Source organism: Elephas maximus, chromosome 11 (genome assembly GCF_024166365.1).
Source record: "Elephas maximus indicus isolate mEleMax1 chromosome 11, mEleMax1 primary haplotype, whole genome shotgun sequence".
Taxonomy (NCBI): Eukaryota; Metazoa; Chordata; class Mammalia; order Proboscidea; family Elephantidae; genus Elephas; species Elephas maximus.
In genome coordinates this window covers 96,779,707-96,799,456 of record NC_064829.1, presented here as the reverse complement: position 1 = coordinate 96,799,456, position 19,750 = coordinate 96,779,707, and the positions used below count along the sequence as shown (strand labels likewise).

The 19,750-nt window shown below is 44.5% G+C and overlaps 1 protein-coding gene across 5 annotated transcripts; it reads right to left on the bottom strand.

The window, feature by feature from the left end:
* Nucleotides 1-8,875: 8,875 nt before the first annotated feature.
* LOC126086012 (sialic acid-binding Ig-like lectin 6) lies at nucleotides 8,876-17,861 on the bottom strand. 5 transcript variants are annotated; one of them, XM_049901969.1, is made up of 9 exons: nucleotides 17,783-17,856; nucleotides 17,643-17,705; nucleotides 17,340-17,534; nucleotides 16,911-17,189; nucleotides 16,676-16,723; nucleotides 15,280-15,537; nucleotides 14,537-14,633; nucleotides 14,131-14,212; nucleotides 8,876-10,051 (listed from the first exon to the last, which is right to left on the bottom strand). In XM_049901969.1, the coding sequence occupies exons 1-9, from the start codon at nucleotides 17,820-17,822 to the stop codon at nucleotides 9,872-9,874; spliced, it is 1,242 nt and encodes a 413-aa protein (XP_049757926.1). In that variant the 5' UTR covers nucleotides 17,823-17,856; the 3' UTR covers nucleotides 8,876-9,871. The 5 variants fall into 5 exon arrangements, with proteins under 5 accessions (XP_049757926.1, XP_049757927.1, XP_049757928.1 ...); XM_049901970.1 differs by lacking the exon at nucleotides 17,643-17,705 and having other exon boundaries at nucleotides 17,783-17,861; XM_049901971.1 differs by lacking the exon at nucleotides 17,643-17,705 and having other exon boundaries at nucleotides 17,340-17,470; nucleotides 17,783-17,861.
* Between the last annotated feature and the right edge of the window lie 1,889 nt (nucleotides 17,862-19,750).

Sequence of the window (19,750 nt, the reverse complement as noted above, 5' to 3'; positions counted from 1 at the left end):
CTGTCTTTGTTGTGGCTGTGCTTTGTTTAAACACATCACTGGGTGTGAAAGGCTCTAATATGCAGCAGAGTAAAAGAAAAACAACAAATGAATGAGAGTTCCAACTTATCCACCTCCTCACAAACACTTGTTATTTTCCATTTTTCTGAAAATAGCCTTCCTAAATGGCGTCAGGAGTCCCTGGGTGGTCCAAACAATTAAGCATTTGACTACTAGCTGGAAGGCTGCCAGTTCAAAGCTACCCAGAGGTACCTTGGAGGACAGGGCAGGTGATCTGCTTCTGAAAGGTCACAGCCTTGAACACCCTGTGAAGCACATTTCTATTCTGCAATACATGGGGTTGCCATGACTCAGAATTGACCCCACAGCAACTAACAAGAGTTGGGTGTGAAGGGATATCTCACGGTGGTGTTGATTTGCATTTCTCTAATGACTAATGGTGTTGAACATTTTTTTCTTGTCCTTTTAGTCATTTGTATATCTTCTTTGGAGAAAAGTCAAGTCTTCTGTCCATTTTTCAATTGGGTTGTTTGTCTTTTCTTGTTGAGTTGTAGGAGTTTCTTGTATATTCTGGATATTAAACCCTTATCAGATATATGGTTCTTGAATATTTTCTCCCATTCTGTAGGGTAGGTTGCCGCTTCACTTCTTGATAAAGTCCTTGGGTGCACAAAAGTTTTAATTTTGATGAAGTCCAATTTAACTGTTTTGTCTTTTGTTGCTCTTGCTTTTGGTGTCCTATCAAAGTATCCATTGTTAAAAATAGATCCAGAAGCATTTGTCCTTTGTTTCTTGCAGCCCTGGCCTCGCTCTGGCCTATTCTTAACAGAGCAGCTATGGGGATCCTACTAAAATGAAAGTGCAATCATGTCTCCCTTCCCCTCAAAGCCTTCCTGATTCTTCCATTGGCCTGCAAGATCCATCAAGGTCTGCACCATCTTCCCAGTAGCTCCATCCTCCTTTGCCTCCCTCTGCTTCAAACACTGGCGTTATTTCCACAGCACCCCAGGCCATCTCTCTGCCTCAAAGCAATTCTACTCACAGATCCCTTTTTTCCCTCTTCCCGGGATCTTTTGCTCTTAGATAAACATGGAGCCTGTTTCTTCATCACCCTCAAGTCTTTACTCAAACGTAACCTCCCCACCATCTCAAATGTGGAAAACCACCCCCGATATGTCTTAGGCTGAATTCTCTGTTTCTTAGGCTGAGTTCTCTAGAGAAGCAAAACCAGTAAGGTGTATAAATATATAATAACCAAAACTAAACCCATTGCTGTCTAGTCGATTCTGATAGCAACCCTATAGGGTTTCCAAGGAGCACGTGGTGGATTCAAACTGCCAACCTTTTGTTTATCAGCTGAACTCTTAACCACTGTGTCACCAGCGTTTCCAAATATGTATATAGAGAGATTTTTATCAAGGAAATGGCTCAAGTAGTTGTAGAGGCCGGAAAGTCCCAAGTCCACGGGTCATGACAGAGGCTTATCCTGACTCACATAGCTGCTGGGGTGGGCAAATCCAAGCTCAGTGATCAGGCTACAGGCCTCTGGCTCACAGTCTGTGGAGAACAATGAATCCCAAGGTCAGCAGGCAAGATGGCAGGTAACCTGCTAGCTCAAGTCCTAAGAACCAGAGGTCATATGAACAGAAGCCAGCCACAGAGTCTAAAGCAAGCAAAAGCCCACGAGCCTTGCCAGAGAGTCCACCTATATTGAATGCAGGCCACACTCCCAAGGAAACTCCCTTTCAAATGATTGGCTACTCACAGCAGATCCCATCATGGAGGTAATCATATTATATCAGATCTCATCATGGAAGTGATTACATCATTATACAACTGCCAGACTACATCATAACTGCCAAACCATTGAGAATCATGGCCCAGCCAAGCTGACAAACAACTGTCCGTAACGATCACATCCTGCATACTATGAGATGCCATAAATCTGAGAAAAAAACATGCTATTTGAGGAAGAACAATTATGGGGAAGATAGAATAAAGGTTAATCTAAACTTACACTAACAAAGCTTTTATTAAAAGCTTTGAATGGGTCAAGATGATTCACAAGTAAATTAGCTGCCGGTAGAAAGCTCAACAATCTTTAAAAGAATACTAGAATATCCAGATAATCAACAATATAACATAACATCCAGCATCCTTCCCAAAATTAGCAAAGAAGCTATAAAATGTGAGCCATGACAAGGAGAAAAGCAGTCAGTAGAAACAGGGCTCAGCTGGGTGAGACATTCAAGACAGACTATGCAAATAAAAATATGCAAATAGGTGGCAGTTAATGCTATCAGCTGAGGTAGAATTTGACCAGAGAGGCTCCACATGGCTTCTCTCTGTGTATCTTGGACTCCTCTCAGCTTAATGGCTGGGTTATGCAAGGGGACACCAAAAGATTGAGCCTTCCAAGACACCCAGACAAAAGCTTCAAAGCTTCTTGTGTCCTATCCTGGGACATTACAGTGTCACTATCTTCATTCTCTAGGTTTTTCTTCCCTTTTATGTCCTGTAATTTGCATAAAACATTCATTTGTAGGTTCTTTAGAATTTTCTACAACCATAATCATGTCACCTGCAAATAAAGGAAGTTTTAATTTTTTTTCTCTAAACTGACTGCCTTTTATTTCTTTCTGTACTTCACTGTAAATAAGAGAAAACTGTTCAACAGAAGAAGTGAGAACTGATCTTCTTGCCTTGATCCCATTCTTACGGGGACAGTTTTCAACATTTCACCATTAACTATGATGCTAGAAGCAGGTCATAGATGCCCATGATCAGATTGAAGAAGTTCTCTTCTGGTTCTATTTTGCTGAGTTTCTAAAAAATCATAAACGTCTACTAATTTTTTTCAAATGCTTTTTCTGCAGTAATTGACAGGCACATGTGACTTTTCTCTTTTATGATGTTAAGGTGATAAATGATACTGATTTTCGAATGTTAAACCCCACTTGGTCATGATGTATCATATACATTATACATGTTGAATTAAATTTACTAATATTTAAGTAAGAATTTTTCTATGTTCATGAAGAGTATTGGTCTGCAATTTTCTTTTCTTGTAATGTCCTGGTCAGGTTTTTGTATCAGGCTTACACCTGGCTTCATGAAATGAGGCACCCTCCTCCTTTATTTACTAAGAAAGCTTGGGAAAGTTTGGCATTGTTTCTTCCTTAAGTGTTTCATAGAATTCCACATGCAATGACATCCTGATTAATTCAATTATCACCTGTGGAGACTGTGATGAAGAGACTATGAAGCAAATACCTTGAAGGACAAAGTGACTACTGTTATTCATTGCTATGGCGGCAATAATGACTACAAAGACTAAGTGGTGGACTCTCTGATCATAACTGTACTGGAAAAATAGACACAAAGCAAATTATAAGTTCACTTCTTATCTCTTATGTCATGTCATAGTCAAAAACTACATAATCTGGATTTTTGAGGAGTTTTTTATATACTATATTTCATCAGGTGCTCTAAACTATTTCCCAAATACGACCTTAAGGCTTCAAGTTTTGTGTTAATTGCAGTGCTAGGGAAAGCTCTGAAACAGGTTGAGATTGTACAACCTGCATACCCTCTCCACCTTGGCTGTCTCCCTCCACCCCACAAGCATACTCACTCTCACCTGAAGATGAGGAAAAGGCAGAGGAGCTAGGGCCATGCTGCTAGCTCCTCCCAGGACTTCTGAACATGACCTGGGTTCTGGTTTTCCTACAGATAATCAAAAAAAAAAAAAAAACTAGTGCAAGGCTCGATTAAATGCCAATTCCAACACACAGCATCCTCTAAACCAGCCACTCCTCTCTGCCCTCAATTAGTGTGTCTGATGCCCACGCAGGACTCAGTCACTTGGCATTCCTTCGCTCTGTAGACCCTGAGCCAGCCTCTTTGCAACACACCACACAACTCCACCAGCCAAAGGACTGAGGGTCTTATCCCCAGCCACTGTTGTCTTAGCCTTGGGTGCCTCTCCTCCAAGCTCCATCTCTCTGGAGAGGAGGTTCCTTTTCCCTTGAAAACCCTTAACCTGGCAGCAGCAGGACAGTGATTTCTGGGCTCAACAGACATTCTGGGCCTCACAGCAGAGTCTGAGGCCAGGACTGAGCCCAGCACTGAGGCTCAGGTGCTGTTAGCCCAGGGCTGAGAGGAGCTGGAGATGACTACGAAGGAGGTGTTGTTGCTATTTCCCTCCACCAGCTCGTCTCCAACACGCCAGTGCAAGGAGGGGTCCTGCAGGGCTTGGACAGAGCAGCCGCAGCACACACCCTCAGCCTCCCAGGAGCAGAAGGGACTGAGAAGCTGTGGGAGATCTTTGGGGAGGAAGGAGAGGGCTCAGCAGGGGACCTCTTGTGTCTCTAATACCATGGAGTCCTTCCCCAGCTGCCTCCAAACTCACAGTGAACAGAGACATTCAGAAGAACATGCTGGGAGCCCAGCTGGTTTTGAGCTTGGCAGGTGAACACTCCTTCTTCTCCAGTCCCTGCTTGAGGCAGCTCCATGTATCCAGGGTTGGTGATGAGGGTGGTGTTCAGGGTTGGGGACTCTCAGAACCAGCTCAGCTCTACAGGGAAATTGCTGTCAGTAACACAGACCAGATGCAGGGACTGGCCCTCCTGGATGGGAAGAGATGACGCATTTCCCAGGATCTTGAGGGCTTTTTTTTTTTTTTTTTGAGAGCTTTAGGAGACAGAGAAATATATGGAAAGGGAGAAAAAGAAATACAGAGAGAGAGAGAGAAATATGGTGGGCAAAAGACATGGAGAGAGAGAGATGAAGAAAAAGAGAAATATGGAGAGAGACAGAGAAAGTGAGCATTATGGGACACTGACAGCCCTGTCCTCTTCTCTCTGCCAGAGTCAAGCCTATTGTCCCTTTCCTACCCTGGTGTCCACACTAACCCTGGGGAGGCCTGAAACCCTCAGGAGAGGCTCAGATCATTTTCCTAGAGTTTCCCCAGTGCCGTCGAGTCGATTCCGACTCATAGCTACCCTAGAGGACAGAGTAGAACTGCCCCATAGAATTTCCAAGGAGTGCCTGGCGGATCTGAACTGCCAACCTCTTGGTTAGCAGCCGTAGCACTTAAGCACTACGCCACCAGGCTTTCCTGATGGAGGACAGAGGGCCTCAAACAGGGATACAGTAAACAAAAGCAGTTAATGGGCCAAGAAAGAACTTAAGGAATATCAGGAGAAGGAGAAACATGAATGAAGGTGAAATGAGAGGAATAGGGCACCTTCTGTCCGAATTTGCAAAAGACAGTTGTGGGTGAGCAAAAGACTGACTTTCAGGAGTTGTCGGAAGTGGGGGCTTTCTCCCTCTGCTCACCCCACATCTGGCCTGGTTAGCTGGTGTTAAGGATTGACTTGTGTCCCCCCAAAACATGTGTTGTAAATCTAACCTCTGCCTGTGGTTATAATCCCATTTATGAATGAGCTATGTTTGTTATCTTAATGAGGCAGGAATAGGTTTTGTTCAAGAGGATTAGGTTATATTTGTTATGTTAATGAGGCTGGATTAGCGTATATCCTGAGTCAATCTCTTCTGACATACAAAAGAGAGTAAACAAGCAAGCTAAATAGCAGAGATGGGGAACAGAGATACCAAGTCACATGAAGATTGCCCAGGACAGAAGCTCAAAGAGAAAAGGACAAGAGCAGAGCCACGCCAGGAGAGAGAGAAAGACTTCCCCTAGGCTCGGCATCCTCAATTTGGACTTCTAGCCTCCTAAACCAAGAGAAAATAAACTTCTGTTTATTAAAGCCACCCACTTGTGGTGTTTCTGGAATAGAAGCACTAGATAACTAAGACAGCAGCTTTCTCGTACCCCATGCAGTCCTTGGTTATTTGGAGCTCTGAGACATAATGTCTGTGCTGAGTTGGCAGAAAATCCACTTCCATCCAGCCCTGGAGAGGAGCAGTTCTTTCCTACCTGTGCCGTTTCCTTGGAAAACTCTGATAACCCCGTTCTGTGGAGCATCTGGGACAGAAAATGTGGCAGCCTCGTCATCTGTGATGGGAAATGAGAGGCCATTGGGCCTTTCCCTTAGAAGCCATGGAAACAGGTAAGGAAGCTCCTTCCTGCTTGCCTCCCAGGTTCCAGTCGTCAAGCCGTGGCCCAGCCCCACCAAGGCCCCACACCCTCAGTGACCCAGTTGACCCCACTCAACACCCACAGGAGACATTGAGCTGGACGGTCCTCTTAACAGTCACACCAACTGCAGGGAAGGTCACCTGACGTGTGAGGCTGGTGCCATGGTCCTGGGGTCTTGGGGAGAGGGTGAGCACCGAGGAGAGGTGGGTCCTGGGGTTCAAGTAGGTGAGGGCAGCTGAGTTCCAGGAGAAGATGGGGGGCGTCCCCTGCTCACAGGCCCAGGGCACAGTGCAAGTCAGATTCCTGGGGCGGTCAGACTCCAGAATTCCTGAGAACTGGATATTGGGTGATTGAGTCAGGGCTGGGGAGGAGAAAGGGGAGATGAGAGCCCCTCAGCATGTTGTCAGCCAGCCCCAGGGTCTTGTCCTGACTCTCTCCACCCCCATGAGGAACAGAACCATCTATTTTCTACTTCTGATGCACCACACCCTAGGACCTTTTTTCTGGGCCCCTACCATACCTATCACCTTCAGAGAGATCATCTTATCTTTAAATGAGTATCTCTGAAAAAAGTTCTCCATTCGAAGGAAGTACATGCCATTGTCTGCCATGCTGGCATCTCTGATGCTCAGGGAGCAGTTATTGACCCGAGGATCCCCAAGGAGGAATTGGCCCTGGGTCCTTTCTGCACCTTCTGTCCTGGTTGGTTTGTGGCCACTGGAAGATCACAGCATATATCCCCCTCTGCCCGAAACCAAGACGTGTAGAGATATCCATAGGGAAATTTACAGGGCACAAGGACACACAGGCCCTCCTGCACTATCGTGGATTCGTTTAGTTCCAGCTCGATTCTCCAACTCTGAGTAGGGGAACCTGGGGGAGGGAGAAACTCAGCTTCAAGCTCCAGAACCTTCCCTGAGTGGAATCCCTCACCCCGTCAGCCCACTCACCTGCCCACAACAGGGACAGCAGTTAATTGCAGTGCAAGGGAATTAATTGCAGTGCAAGGTAAAACTCTGAAAAAAATCGAGACTGTAGAGAAAGAAACTTTACAACTTGAGGTTTATGAGTCAGAATATCAAATCATACTTGCAGTGCCTGTGACAATTAAGAATCCTATATGCAGTCTTTGGGGAACTTTGTTCAAAAGTTACGTTCTGTTTTGTTTGTTTTTAGAAAACTGTGGTCCTTTTGAAAAAAGCTCCTGACCCTGGTAGAGAATGAATGCCCGGCCTTAGGATATCAAATGAACATATGATCTGAACTGCCCATCGTGAATTAGGTGTTACATGACTCACTGAACTAAAAGGTTGGGCATCTACAGGAGAAATCCATTATCAAGTGAAATATGTATACGACACTAGGCTTCAGCAGTTCTGAAAGCACAAATAAGTCACCCGAGTAGGTGGCACAGATTCCTATACCACCTGCTCCTGGTGTACTGTCCTATCTATGTGAAATAACACCTACAATCTCATGGACAGTTCTTTATGACCACTGTCTGAGGAAGAAAACATTCCATCTTGGTTTGCAAATGGCTCCTCACAATATGCTGGCACAGCTGGAAGTGGACTGTTACAAACTCAAGTATAGTAAAACTGTAAGACAGTGCTGAAGGGAAGTCTTCCTGGTGGCAGAATTTCATTACTACATTTGGTTGTTCTTTCCATCTGAACTCAGAGATGGCCAGAAATACAGATCGACACTGAATCATGGGTACAGATGTGGGTAACACATTTTTCTGCTTTGTAAAAACATCACATTTATGGAAGTGAAGTGTAAAATGGTGTGGCAGCAGTGTCTGACTTCCTCTAACTTCACAAAGGGGAAAGAGAATCAAGATCAACAATCCAAGACCAATTTCTATGAGGCAGAGGTCAGATACGCTTCCTCTCTCCACCATCTTTACCAATTCTGACACCAACCATCCCTCCCATGGCGCTCTCTACTTCTCTAATGAATTGAATAACTCATTGCAATGGCTACACTGAACTCACAGGCAATACCTAGGATTATGGGGTTTATTCGGCATAAGGATCCAGTTCTTCTATCAGGACAGCCTCATCTCAGCTGTGCCCACAGTCATGCCTCTCTCTGGCCCTTTGGATTATGCATACTCAGAAAAGTGTTACAAAGCTATTTTATCTCTGCTGATAGGTGCCCTGAGGCACCCCAGTAAGCCTCAGCCAGAAGCTCTGTGGGTAGGTAAATGTAGCTCAATCAAGTGTCCTGAGGCACCCTACCTCTCCGGCAAGCCTCCTGCCTGAAGGCACTCAGCTTTCTCACCCTGTGGACCGGGAAGAGCCCACGTCATCTCCTGCGGGTCTCCTTCCAGTCTCCTGGTTCTGCTGCTTCTGCTGCTGACATTTCTCTGCCACTGCTTTTCACTGTCTTGCTGTCTTCAGTTTTACAGCTTTTTCTCTCTCTCTGTCTCTTGGTTCTAGGAGCGTCCCAGCACAGGGATCCCAGGTCCAAAGGACACACCCCATTCCTAGTTGTTCTTCACTGGTGGTGGTGAGATCTTCTATTTCCTGCCTCTGGGGTGGCTCATTTCAAGCCTAGCAAGATGGCAAAACTGACCTATCCTTTTGTTAGGGTTCTGTAGACCTTATTGGCATGGTCCTGCCCAATCACTTGGCTGGAAGATACAACAAGACCATGGTGATAAACACCATACAAAAAGAAATCCATTGCACCACATGAATAGTTTTTATATATTTTTTTTAAATATCTTTATTTCACCTTGAGTCTTAAAACATTTGCATTGAGTATTATGTAAACTAACATTTATTTCTCTCAGGACATTAAGGATAACTTTGTATTGTATTCAGACTTTCAATATTGCTACTCATAAATTAGCTGTCCGTCTAACTGTGGTCTTTTTAACATAATCTGCCCCTCCCCCCAGCTAATCTTAAGAATTTCCCTTAGTCATTGTTTTTCATTGGTGCTCTTCAGTTTTTCTGAAAGAACAGAAGCTAGGAGATCTAAAAGGAAACTGCTGCAATTGACATGAAATATAGGTGACTGGTGAGAAATGAGGTTGGAAAGGTCTGCATGGACAAGATAATGTAGTCTTGAATAGAAAGTTGAAGGACAGGAACTTAATTTGGGTGAGTCATGGAAGAGTTTTGAGATGGGAGTGACACAGACAGCTCGTGCTATGGCCTCTGGGACTTACCCCTCCAAGGCTTAGGAAAAATTGTCAGCATAAATTTTTCATTCAGGGAATAAACAACTAGCATTCACTGACCACATGCTCTGTATCAGGACTTTCATGAGCTGTTTCATATGTACTCTTTCATGGTAATCTGGTTACCTGTTGCCATCAAGCCAATTCCAACTCATGGTGATACCAAGTGTGCAGAATAGAACTCCACCCCATAGGGTTTTCAAGGCTGTGAACTTTTGGAAGTGGATTGCCAGAGCTTTCTTCCAAGGTGCCTCTGGGTGGATTTGAATCACCAATCTTTTGGTTAGTAATCAAACACTTAATCATTTGCTCCATCCAGGGACTCCAAATAACCTGGTTATATAAAGCTTATTTTCCTGCTTTACAGGGAAGTAAAGTGAGGCACAGAGATACATTGTGACTTGCTCAATAAGTGACATAGATGGATTTGAACTCAGGTGTCTTGGACAGAAATCCACACATGCCAGAGCGTTCATATAATCCATCACCAAGAAGTCCATTCAGTTTTAAAGAATCAAAACCTGAGAGAGACCATGTACTTTCCACTCAAGGCTGTGGCTTTGAGCACTTTCTCATTTGTGTATCTTTATCTCTGCATATTCAGTGTCGATATCCTCCTGTTCCTGCAGTCTCAGCTTCCTAAAGTCCAGAAACGCATAGTGGAGCTCTTGTTTCTCTCTTGAGACAGGGCCAGCCCCAGCAGGGTCTCTCTGGTCTGAAGGGATGCCTACCTGGAACTGGTGCTGGTGTCCCTGAGGGTAAGGAAGAGAACGGATTCAGACGAAGGCAGTGGGGTCTAGGATAAAGTAGCCAAGGACTAGAAAGAAATTGGGACTGTTGAAACTTTTGTCATTTATCTATTCACTGATTCAAAAATACCTAACAATTCAGATTGGACAGCTCTTAGTGAGTTCTTATACTAATCACATTATATTCTCAAAAAATGCTGTAGAGAGGATAGTCTTATTGTGGTCATCTTACAAATAAAAAAAACTGAGGCTAAGAGAGTTTATACACATTGCTTCAAGACACACACATATATGAATGCACCATGGAGTCCAGAGTCAAAACCAGTTTTTTCCAACTTCAGAGCCTGCCATCTTATAAATTGCCTGGTAGTGTGCTCAGTGTTGGATGTAAAGTGATGATGAAAGTAGACATAGTTCCTGATATTGTGCAGCTGATGGCTTTTTAGGAGAGGCAGTTATTAAATACATAGAAAATAAATGCATTTCAAGTTGTAAGTTTGTGATGGGAGATATTTGAAACATAAATCAGGGGTAGGGGTGGCATAACTGGTTCCTGGACAGGTACAAGAAGACAGAGACCAAGCCCTGCAGTAAAGGTGACAATCAGACACCCTCGTCTATATTTGTCCATCCCTCAGTACCTTACAGAAGAATTGATAGAAACTCTGGTGAAAGAGCTTCAAAAAATCTATACAGTGATTTCCTTGAGTCTATCTTTGGGTGAATATTTAGCTCTGCATGCATAAATGAGATGCCATAAATCAGTAGGAAAAAAACATGCTATTTGAGAAAGAACAATTATGGGGAAAATAGAGTAAAGGTTGATATAAACTCACCTAACAAAGCTTTTTCTAAAACTTTGAACGGGTCAAGATGATCCACAAATAAATTAACTGCCTGCCAGTGGAAAGCTCAACACTCGTTAAAGGAATACTAGAATATCCAGGTAATCAACAATATAACAAAACGTCCAGCATCCTTCCCAAAATTACTAAATATGCAAAGAAGCTACAAAATGTAAGCCATGACAAGGGGAGAAGCAGTCAATAGAAACAGGCCCCAGCATTTCAGAAATGATGGAATCTGAAGGCAAAATTTTTAAAACAGCTATTAATAAATATGTTCAAGGAATAAACAGAAGCAGAAGCTCCATATTTAAAACAAAACAAAACAAAAGAGCTCCATATAGAAATCATGAAATTAGACACCCACTTCATGCAATACAGACAAATCAACCCTAGAATAACTAAGACCTAAATTATCTAAATGTCAAAAGCAAAAAATTTTAAGTTTCTGTATACAATATAGGTGAATATGTTTCTAGTCTTAGAGCAGGAAATATTCTCTTCAAAAAGACACAAAAATCACTCAATATAAAAGGTTTAATTAATATTACTGAATGAAAATTGAAGACTTAGGTTCAGCAATTCACCTTAAGAAAAGCAAAATGACGAGCTACACACTGGAAAAAGTTACTTATAATACACATAACACAAGCTGGTATTAAAACTATATAATGACTTCCTACAGATTAGTAAGGAAAGGACAATCTACCAACAGAAAAAACGGGCAATAGCGGTAAACAGGCATTCCGTAGAAGAGGTAGACATTTATGTATTCCTGACTCCATAAAAATTCATAAATAAAAGCAAAACATTTAGTAATTAGAAAAGTGTAAATGAAGACCTCAATATGCTATCCCAATTTTATTAGCGACAATTAGAGGGCCGGGGAATCAAGCGTTGAAAAGGATGTGAATCAACAAAATCCTTAGAAATAGTTGGTGGGAATGTGTATTGATTGGTCCACCACTTTGGAAAACCACTGGGCATTACCTTGTTAAGACGGATATTTTCTTACTGTGATCTAGCATTTTGATTCTTAGGTATATGACCAAGAAACTCCTGCTTACGAATGCACTGAAATATGAAATAATGTTCATAACAGCCATACCTGGAAATAATCTAAATGATCATCAACATGTGCCTAAATACATAAATTGAGATGTACTAACATGATATATTTATTATATGGCAATAAGAATTAATGAACTACATCTACATATAACAATGTGGATGGATCTTAATAATGTAATCTGGTCCCAAAAGACTACATTGAGCATAACGTCTTTTTAGAAAGTGTGCAATAAGCAAATTTGATCAAAATATTCCCCTTTGCTGTCAAGTTGATTCCAAATCATAGTGACCCTGTAACACCGAGTAGAACTGCCCCATACAGCTTCCAAGGAGCACCTGGTGGATTTGAACTGCTGTCCTTTTGGTTAGAAGCTAGAGCTTTTAGCCACTATGCCACCAGGATTTCCAATCAATATATTGCTTAGGTGTAATTCCATGAGTTGGGGTGGAAGAGGAGAGGTAACAGCTATGGAATGACAAACAGAATTCAGGATAGAGGCCACTCAATATGGAGGTAGCCAGAGGGTTGGGAAGAGAAGAAACACACAGGTAAATGTAAGCTATCATCAGCATTCTTATTTTTGGATTGAGTAAAGGGCTAATGGCTTATATTATAAAAGAAAAATGAAAGAAAGAAAACAGAAGAGGTCCATGAGTAGATGAATCATAACAGAATATCATGAATCAAGCATCACTGCTGATTTTAATGACTGATGTAATACCCTGGAAACCCTGGTGGCATAGGGGTTAAGTGCTATGGCTGCTAACCAAAAGTTGGCAGTTTGAATCCACCAGGAGCTCCTTGGAAACCCTATGGGGCAGATCTACTCTGTTGTATAGGGTAGCTATGAGTCAGAATTGATGGCAACGGGCAAGGTAAGGTAAGGTAATTGACATGAGATGAATTAAATATACACATGTAACTATGAGAAGGGGCCCTGGTGGCACAGTGGTTAAGAGTTCGGCTGCTAACCAAAAGGTCAGCAGTTCAAATTCACTAGCCGTTCTTGGAAACCCTATGGTGAAGTTCTACTCTGTCCTATAGGGTTCCTATGAGTCAAAATAGAGTCAATGACACTGGGTGTTTCTTCACCTACGAGGAGGAGCCCTGGTGGCAAAATGGTTAAGTACTCAGTTGCTAACCGAAAGGCTGGAGGCTCCAATCCACCCAGTGTGTCTGCAGGACAAACACCTGGCGGTCAGCTCCCATAAAGATTATAGCCTAGAAAACCCTATGGGGAAGTTCTACTGTCACATTGGGTTGCTACGAGTTGAAATTAACTTGATGGCATCCTACAACAACAACAACACATATAATAGGTGATGGGAACAGGGTGCATTGAGGGAGACCGACAGAAGCCTGTATCAGACCTAGCCCTTGCTCTCGGAGAGACCCTACCACGCCGGGGGACAGGCCTGTGTTTGCAATTATGACATGGTGAACCTCACAAAACAGGGATGGACCCTGGGACGTAAGGACACAGAGGAGAGGTAACAGCATCTTGCTGAGAGGGGGTTGGTCATGGTTTTCACAGGGAAAGGATAATATGTCATTTGTATCTTGAATAACGAGCATGATTTTTGCCAGTAGAACTAGTGACCTAGTTAGTGGCAAATCCCGAGGAGGGGACATTGTCACTGCAGAGCAGGACCTGTTTAGGAAAATGAAGAACAGTGAGGTGGAGCACAACACAAAGGCATGGAGGGAAGGAAACAGATTGGAAAGGGCATGATACCATACCAAAGGATTTTGCATCTTCTCCAACCACAAGGAGCTAGCAGAGACACCTAAACCATCCAAATGATGGAGGGACTAAACAATAATTATTTCTGAAAGATTTTCCCAGTGGCCTGTGTTGTGAAGAGATGGGGGCAATAACATGAGGTGGGCTGAGGGATCCAGGAGAGAGTTGATGAAACTTCAGTGAGAATAGGAGTAAGATAAGGTGAAGGAGACCAGTCTGACTTCTATCTGGAAAGAAGGATAGACAGAATTTGATGATTTATAGGCTCCAAGGAATGAGACTAAAATGAAAACAACTCCCCGGTCTCCAGATGTGGGACTCTTTGGTGGAGAATGCTAAGTGTTGAATGCTAGTAAGGAAGGGCCTAAGGGTGGTGTCCAAATGGGATAATGCTGAATGGGGAGGTTTCCCTATCACTCACCCAAGATCCTGAACCCAAGACCGGGTTCATATCATTCATGGCTTCCACTGTCTTAGCTGCTTTCTTCCTCTGAGTCTTCACTCTGAGGGAAAAGCCCAGGGCTTTTCAGCCTTGCTATTTGGGACCTGGAGTAGGTAGACCAACCCCTCATTCCCTATGAAGAACATGGAAATGGTGACTGGGATAGATGAAGGAGGGTCTAGTCTCCAGGTGCTCCTCCTAGCCCAAAAGCTGGACTAGAAGTTGGGAAGAGACCCCACATTGGTCCATCTGATTACAGGTGGAAGTCTCCTGACTTCCCAGTGACTCCAGGTTGCTCCAGCTCAGGCTTTCAGAGATTATACAACCTGCATAACCTCTCCAGCCAAGGTGGCTTCTTCCACCCCAGGAGCCCACTCACTCTCACCTGAAGATAAGGAAAAGACAGAGACAAAGCAAGGCCATGCCACCAGCTCCTCCAGCAGCTCCCAGGGCTTCTGAACATGACCTGGGTTCTGGTTTCCCTACAGATAATTCGAAGTTCAATTAAATGCCAATCCCAACGCATGGCATCCTCCCAACCAGCAATTAGTGTATCTGATGCCCACCCAGGACTCAGTCACTTGGCATCCCTTTGCTCTTTATATCCTGAGCAGCCTCTTCATAACATACCACACATCCCCACCAGCCAAAGGACTAAGGGTCTTATCCCCAGACACTCCTGTCTTGGCCTTGGGTGCCTCTCTTCCAAGCTCCATGTCTCTAGGGATGAGACTCCTTTTCCTTTGAAGACCCTTAATCTGGCAGCGGCAGGACAGTGATGCTCTGGGGTCCATGGATGTTCTGGGCCTCACGGCAGAGTCTGAGGCCAGGGCTGAGCCCAGCACTGAGGCTCAGGTGCTGTTGGCCTAGGGCCCAGAGGAGCTCAAGGTGACTGTGAAGGAGGTGTTGTTGCTATTCTTCTTCACCATCCCGTCCCCAACCCTCCAGTGCAAGGAGGGGGCCAGCTAGGTGTGGACAGAGCAGCTATAGCACAGACCCTCGGCCTCCCCGGAGCAGAAGGGACCGAGAAGCTGTGGGGGATCTGTGGGGAGGAAGGAGAGGGCTCAGCAGGGGACCTCTTGTGTCTCTAATACCATGGAGTCCTTCCCCAGCTGCCTCCAAACTCACAGTGAACAGAGACATTCAGAAGAACATGCTGGGAGCCCAGCTGGTTTTGAGCTTGGCAGGTGAACACTCCTTCTTCTCCAGTCCCTGCTTGAGGCAGCTCCATGTATCCAGTGTTGGCGATGAGGGAGGTGTTCAGGGTTGGGGACTCTCGGAACCATCTCAGCTCTGCAGGGGGATTGCTGTCAGCAACACAGACCAGATGCAGGGACTGGCCCTCCAGGATGGGAAGAGATGAGGCATTTCCAAGGATTTTGAGGGCTTTGAGAGAGAGAGAGAAATACGGAAAGAGAGAAAAAGAAACACGGAGAGAGAAAAAAATATGGAGAGAGAGAGAGACATGAAGAGAGAGATGAAGACAGAGAGATATATGGAGAGAGAGGTAGAGAGAGATATGGGGAAAGATAGAGAAAGAGTGAGCGCTATGGGACACTGACAGCCCTGTCCTCTTCTCTCTGCCAGGGTCAACCCTGGTGTCCCTCTCTTCCTGTGGTGTCCACACTAACCCATGGGGAGGCCTCAGGCCTTCAGGAGAGGCCCAGATCATTTTCCTAGGGTTTTCCCAGCTGTCTGAGTGATGGAAGACAGAGGGCCTCAAACAGGGATACAGTAAACAAATGCAGTTATTGGGCCAAGCAAGAACTTAAGGAACATCAGGAGAAGGAAAAACATCAGAGAAGAGGGTGAAGTAAGAGGAATAGGACAGCTTCCATTGGAATTGGCAAAACAGAGTTGTGGGTGAGCAAAAGGGTGACTTCCAGGAGTTGACAGGAATGGGGGCTTTCTCCCTCTGCTCTCCTTACATCTGGCCTGGTTAGCTGGTGTTAAGGATTGAATTGTGTCCCCCCAAAATATGTGTTGTAAATTCTAACCTGCGCCTGTGGCTATAATTCCATTTATGAACAAGTTATGTTTGTTATAATGAGGCAGGAATAGGTTATAATAACGAGGATTAGGTTATATTTGTTATGTTAATGAGGCTGGATTAGCATATATCTTGGGTCAAACTCTTTTGAGATATAAAAGAGATTAAACAAGCAAGCTAAGTAGCAGAGATGGGCAAGAGAGATGCCAAGTCACATGAAGATCACCCAGGAGCATTAAGTTCAAAGAGAAAAAAGCATAAGCAGAACCAAGCAGAGAGAGAAAGACTTCCCCCAGAGCCAGCATCCTGAATTTGGATTTCTAGCCTCCTAAACTGGTAGAAAATAAATTTTTGTTTGTTAAAGCCACCCACTTGCGGTGTTTGTGTCATAGCATCACTAGGTAACTAAGACAGCTGGTTTCTCATACCCCACACAGTCCTTGGTTATTTGGAGCTCTGAGACCTAAGGTCTGTCCTGAGCTGACAGAGGCTCATCTTCCACCCCAGCTCTGGAGAGGAATGGTTCTTTCCTACCTGTGCTGTTTCCTTGGAAGACTGTGATGACCATGTTCTGTGGAGCATCTGGGACAGAAGATGTGGCAGCCGTGGTGAGAAGTGCGTGGGCATTGGGCTTTTCCCTCAGAAGCCATGGAAACAGGTAAGGAGGTTCCTTCCTGCTTGGCTACCTGGTCCCAGTTGCCAAGCCCTGGCACAGCCCCACCATGGCCCCACACCCTCAGCAACCCAGGCGTCCCCACCCAGTGCTCACAGGAGACATTGAGGTGGATGGTCCTCTTCACAGTCACACCAACTGCAGGGAGGGTCACCTGACAGGTTAGGCTGGCTCCATGGTCCTGGGGTCTTGGGGAGAGGGTGAGTACTGAGGAGAGGTGGGTCTTGGGGCCCAAGGAAGTTTGGGCGGCTGAGTTCCAGGAGAAGATGGGAGGCGTCCCCTGCTCACAGGCCCAGGGTACACTGCAAGTCAGATTCCTGGGGCAGCCAGACTCCAGAATTCCTGGGATCTGGATGCTTGGTAACTGAGTCAGGGCTGGGGAGGAGAGAGGGGAGATGAGAGCCCCTCAGCATGTTGTCAGTCAGCCCCAGGGTCTTGTCCTGACTCTCTCCACCCCCACGAGGAGCAGAGCCATCTCTTTTCTACTTCTGGTGTACTACACCTTTTCTTTCGCCCCTACCATACCTGTCACCTTCAGTAAGAATGTTTTATCTTCATATCTCTGAAAGAAACTTTCCACTCGAAGGAAGTACATCCCATTGTCCGCCATGTTGGCATCTCTGATGCTCAGGGAGCAGTTGTTGACCCCGGAATCCCTGAGGAAGAGGAACCGGCCCTGGGTCCTTTTCTGCACCTTCTGTCCTGGTTGGTTTGTGGCCACTGGAAGATCACGGTGTATATTTGCCCCTGACTGGAACCAAGACATAGGGAGGTATCCAAAGGAACCCCTAGAGTAGAGAAATTTACAGGGCACAAAGACACACAGACCCTCCTGCACTGTAACAGATATCTGTGGTTTCATCTTGGTTCTCCAACTCTGTGTCAGGGACCCTGGGAGAGGGAAAAACTCAGCTTCAAGCTCTAGAACCAGCCCTGGGTGGAATCCCTCACCCCCTCAGTGTACTCACCTCTCCATAGCAGGGGCAGCAGTAGGAGCAGTGGCAGCATCTCTGGCCCCTGCCTAAGACAGTCTGCCTTCCAGTCCTTCTGAAAGTGAAAGGAAAGCTGTAGATATAGGAGGGCAGAGGAAGTCTGGGGAGGAAGACAGTGGTGATAACAAAACAAAACAAATAAAAAAAAAAAAATGCAGAAGGGAAACTTTAGACTCAGCAGAGATTGGTTGTTGAAATTATCCAATTCCATTTCTACACTTTACAGATGAAACCCTGAGGGTCATAGGAGGCAAGAGGCTTGCCCTTGGTAAGTAAGGCAGCAAGGAAAGACAACAGCCCCCATGTCATGCTTCCTGGTCTTGAGCATGGTGGTCTCTTCTGAAGAAGCAGGTATCACCTGGCCAGACTCCTGGGAGTCACAGCCTGCCAGGGGTGGGACTCCCGAGGCCTGTCTGAGCATCAGAGGGATAGGGAAGGATTTAGATGTAGTAAGGAAAGCAATGCTTCAATCATTTCATTCATTCATTAACAAATTAGGGGCTTATTATCACCTGAATTGTTTTCCCCAAAAAGATATCTCGAACCCCTAACCCCTGTTCCCTGAGAAGGTGATCTTGTTTGGAAATAGGGTCTTTGAAGATGTTATCAGTTAAATTCGCATGAGTTCATACTGGAGTAGGGTGGGTCCTAATCCAGTCTGAGTGGTGTCCACGTGAAAAAGGAGAAGAGACATGAAGAGACACAGAGGGAAGATGACCACGTGAAGATGGAGGCAGAAACTGAAGTGATATATCTACGAGCCAAGAAACGCCAAAGATAGCCAGCCATCACCAGAATCTAGGAGACAGGCATGGAACAGATTCTCTCTCAGGGCCTCAGAAGGAATCAAAATGGCTGACGCCTTGATTATGGACACCCATCATCCACAACTGTGAGACATCACATTCCTGTTGTTTTAAGCAACCTGTTTGTTGAGCTTTGTTATGGCAGCCCTAGGAAACTAATACCTCCTTTCTCTAGGGCTTTTTCTTGGGGCTCCTCACTACTCATCATATTCAGAGACAGTGTCATATATTTGAAACTATATTTCACAAAATGTCTCTCCATCTTAAAGGAATATGCCCCACTTTCCCACATTGTAGAAAATCTGACACTCAGAGAGAATAATTGTGGGTCTTTGTGTTGCTAAGTGGGTTTCATGTGCTCCAGATACTCTCTTCCATAATTGTTTGATGTTTAAGTCAAAATTGTGTTAAAGAAACCTAATGAAAGTAATAACTGAATACAATGTGTGGTCCTGGATTCCTTATTGGTTTGGACAAATGCTATAAAGGATATTTGGAGGTCCATTGGATAAATCTGAGTATGTGTGAATATGGAGAGAGGATTAGATGTTTACTAAGATGGAAAGTTCAAAATCATTAACTGAAAAAAAAAAAAAACAGGTTACAAAACCATATGTGCTAGGTGATCACATTTTTTAAAAAGTCTATTAGGTTTCTGAAAAACAAAGAAAACATCTAAAGGGATATGCACTAGGGTATTAACAGTAGTGATCTTTGAGTGTCGAGAATATGTTTTGTTGTTGTTGCTGGCACACAGCTTCTATTTTTATACACTGCATGTCTCTGTAATAAAAATAACCCGTTACCATCATGTCAATTCTGACTCACGGTGATCCCACGGGTTATAGAGTAGGAAGACTGTTCTGGCTGTAATATTTTTGGAAGTAGATTTCCAGGCATTTCTTCTGTGCTGCAGCTGGGTGGGTTTAATCCTCCAACCTTTAGGTTATTAGTCAAAACCAAACTGCACCATCCAGGGACCTTCGTAATAAGCTATTGCCAATAAAGTAACTGATCACCATCGTTTACATTTCAAGCAATTCCACTCTTCCAGGTTTTGCCATGATCTGTTTGTGGTCACAGGGGATTATGGTGTCTCTTGGCCACCTCCACAACCTGAAGGTGTAGAATGGGTTAA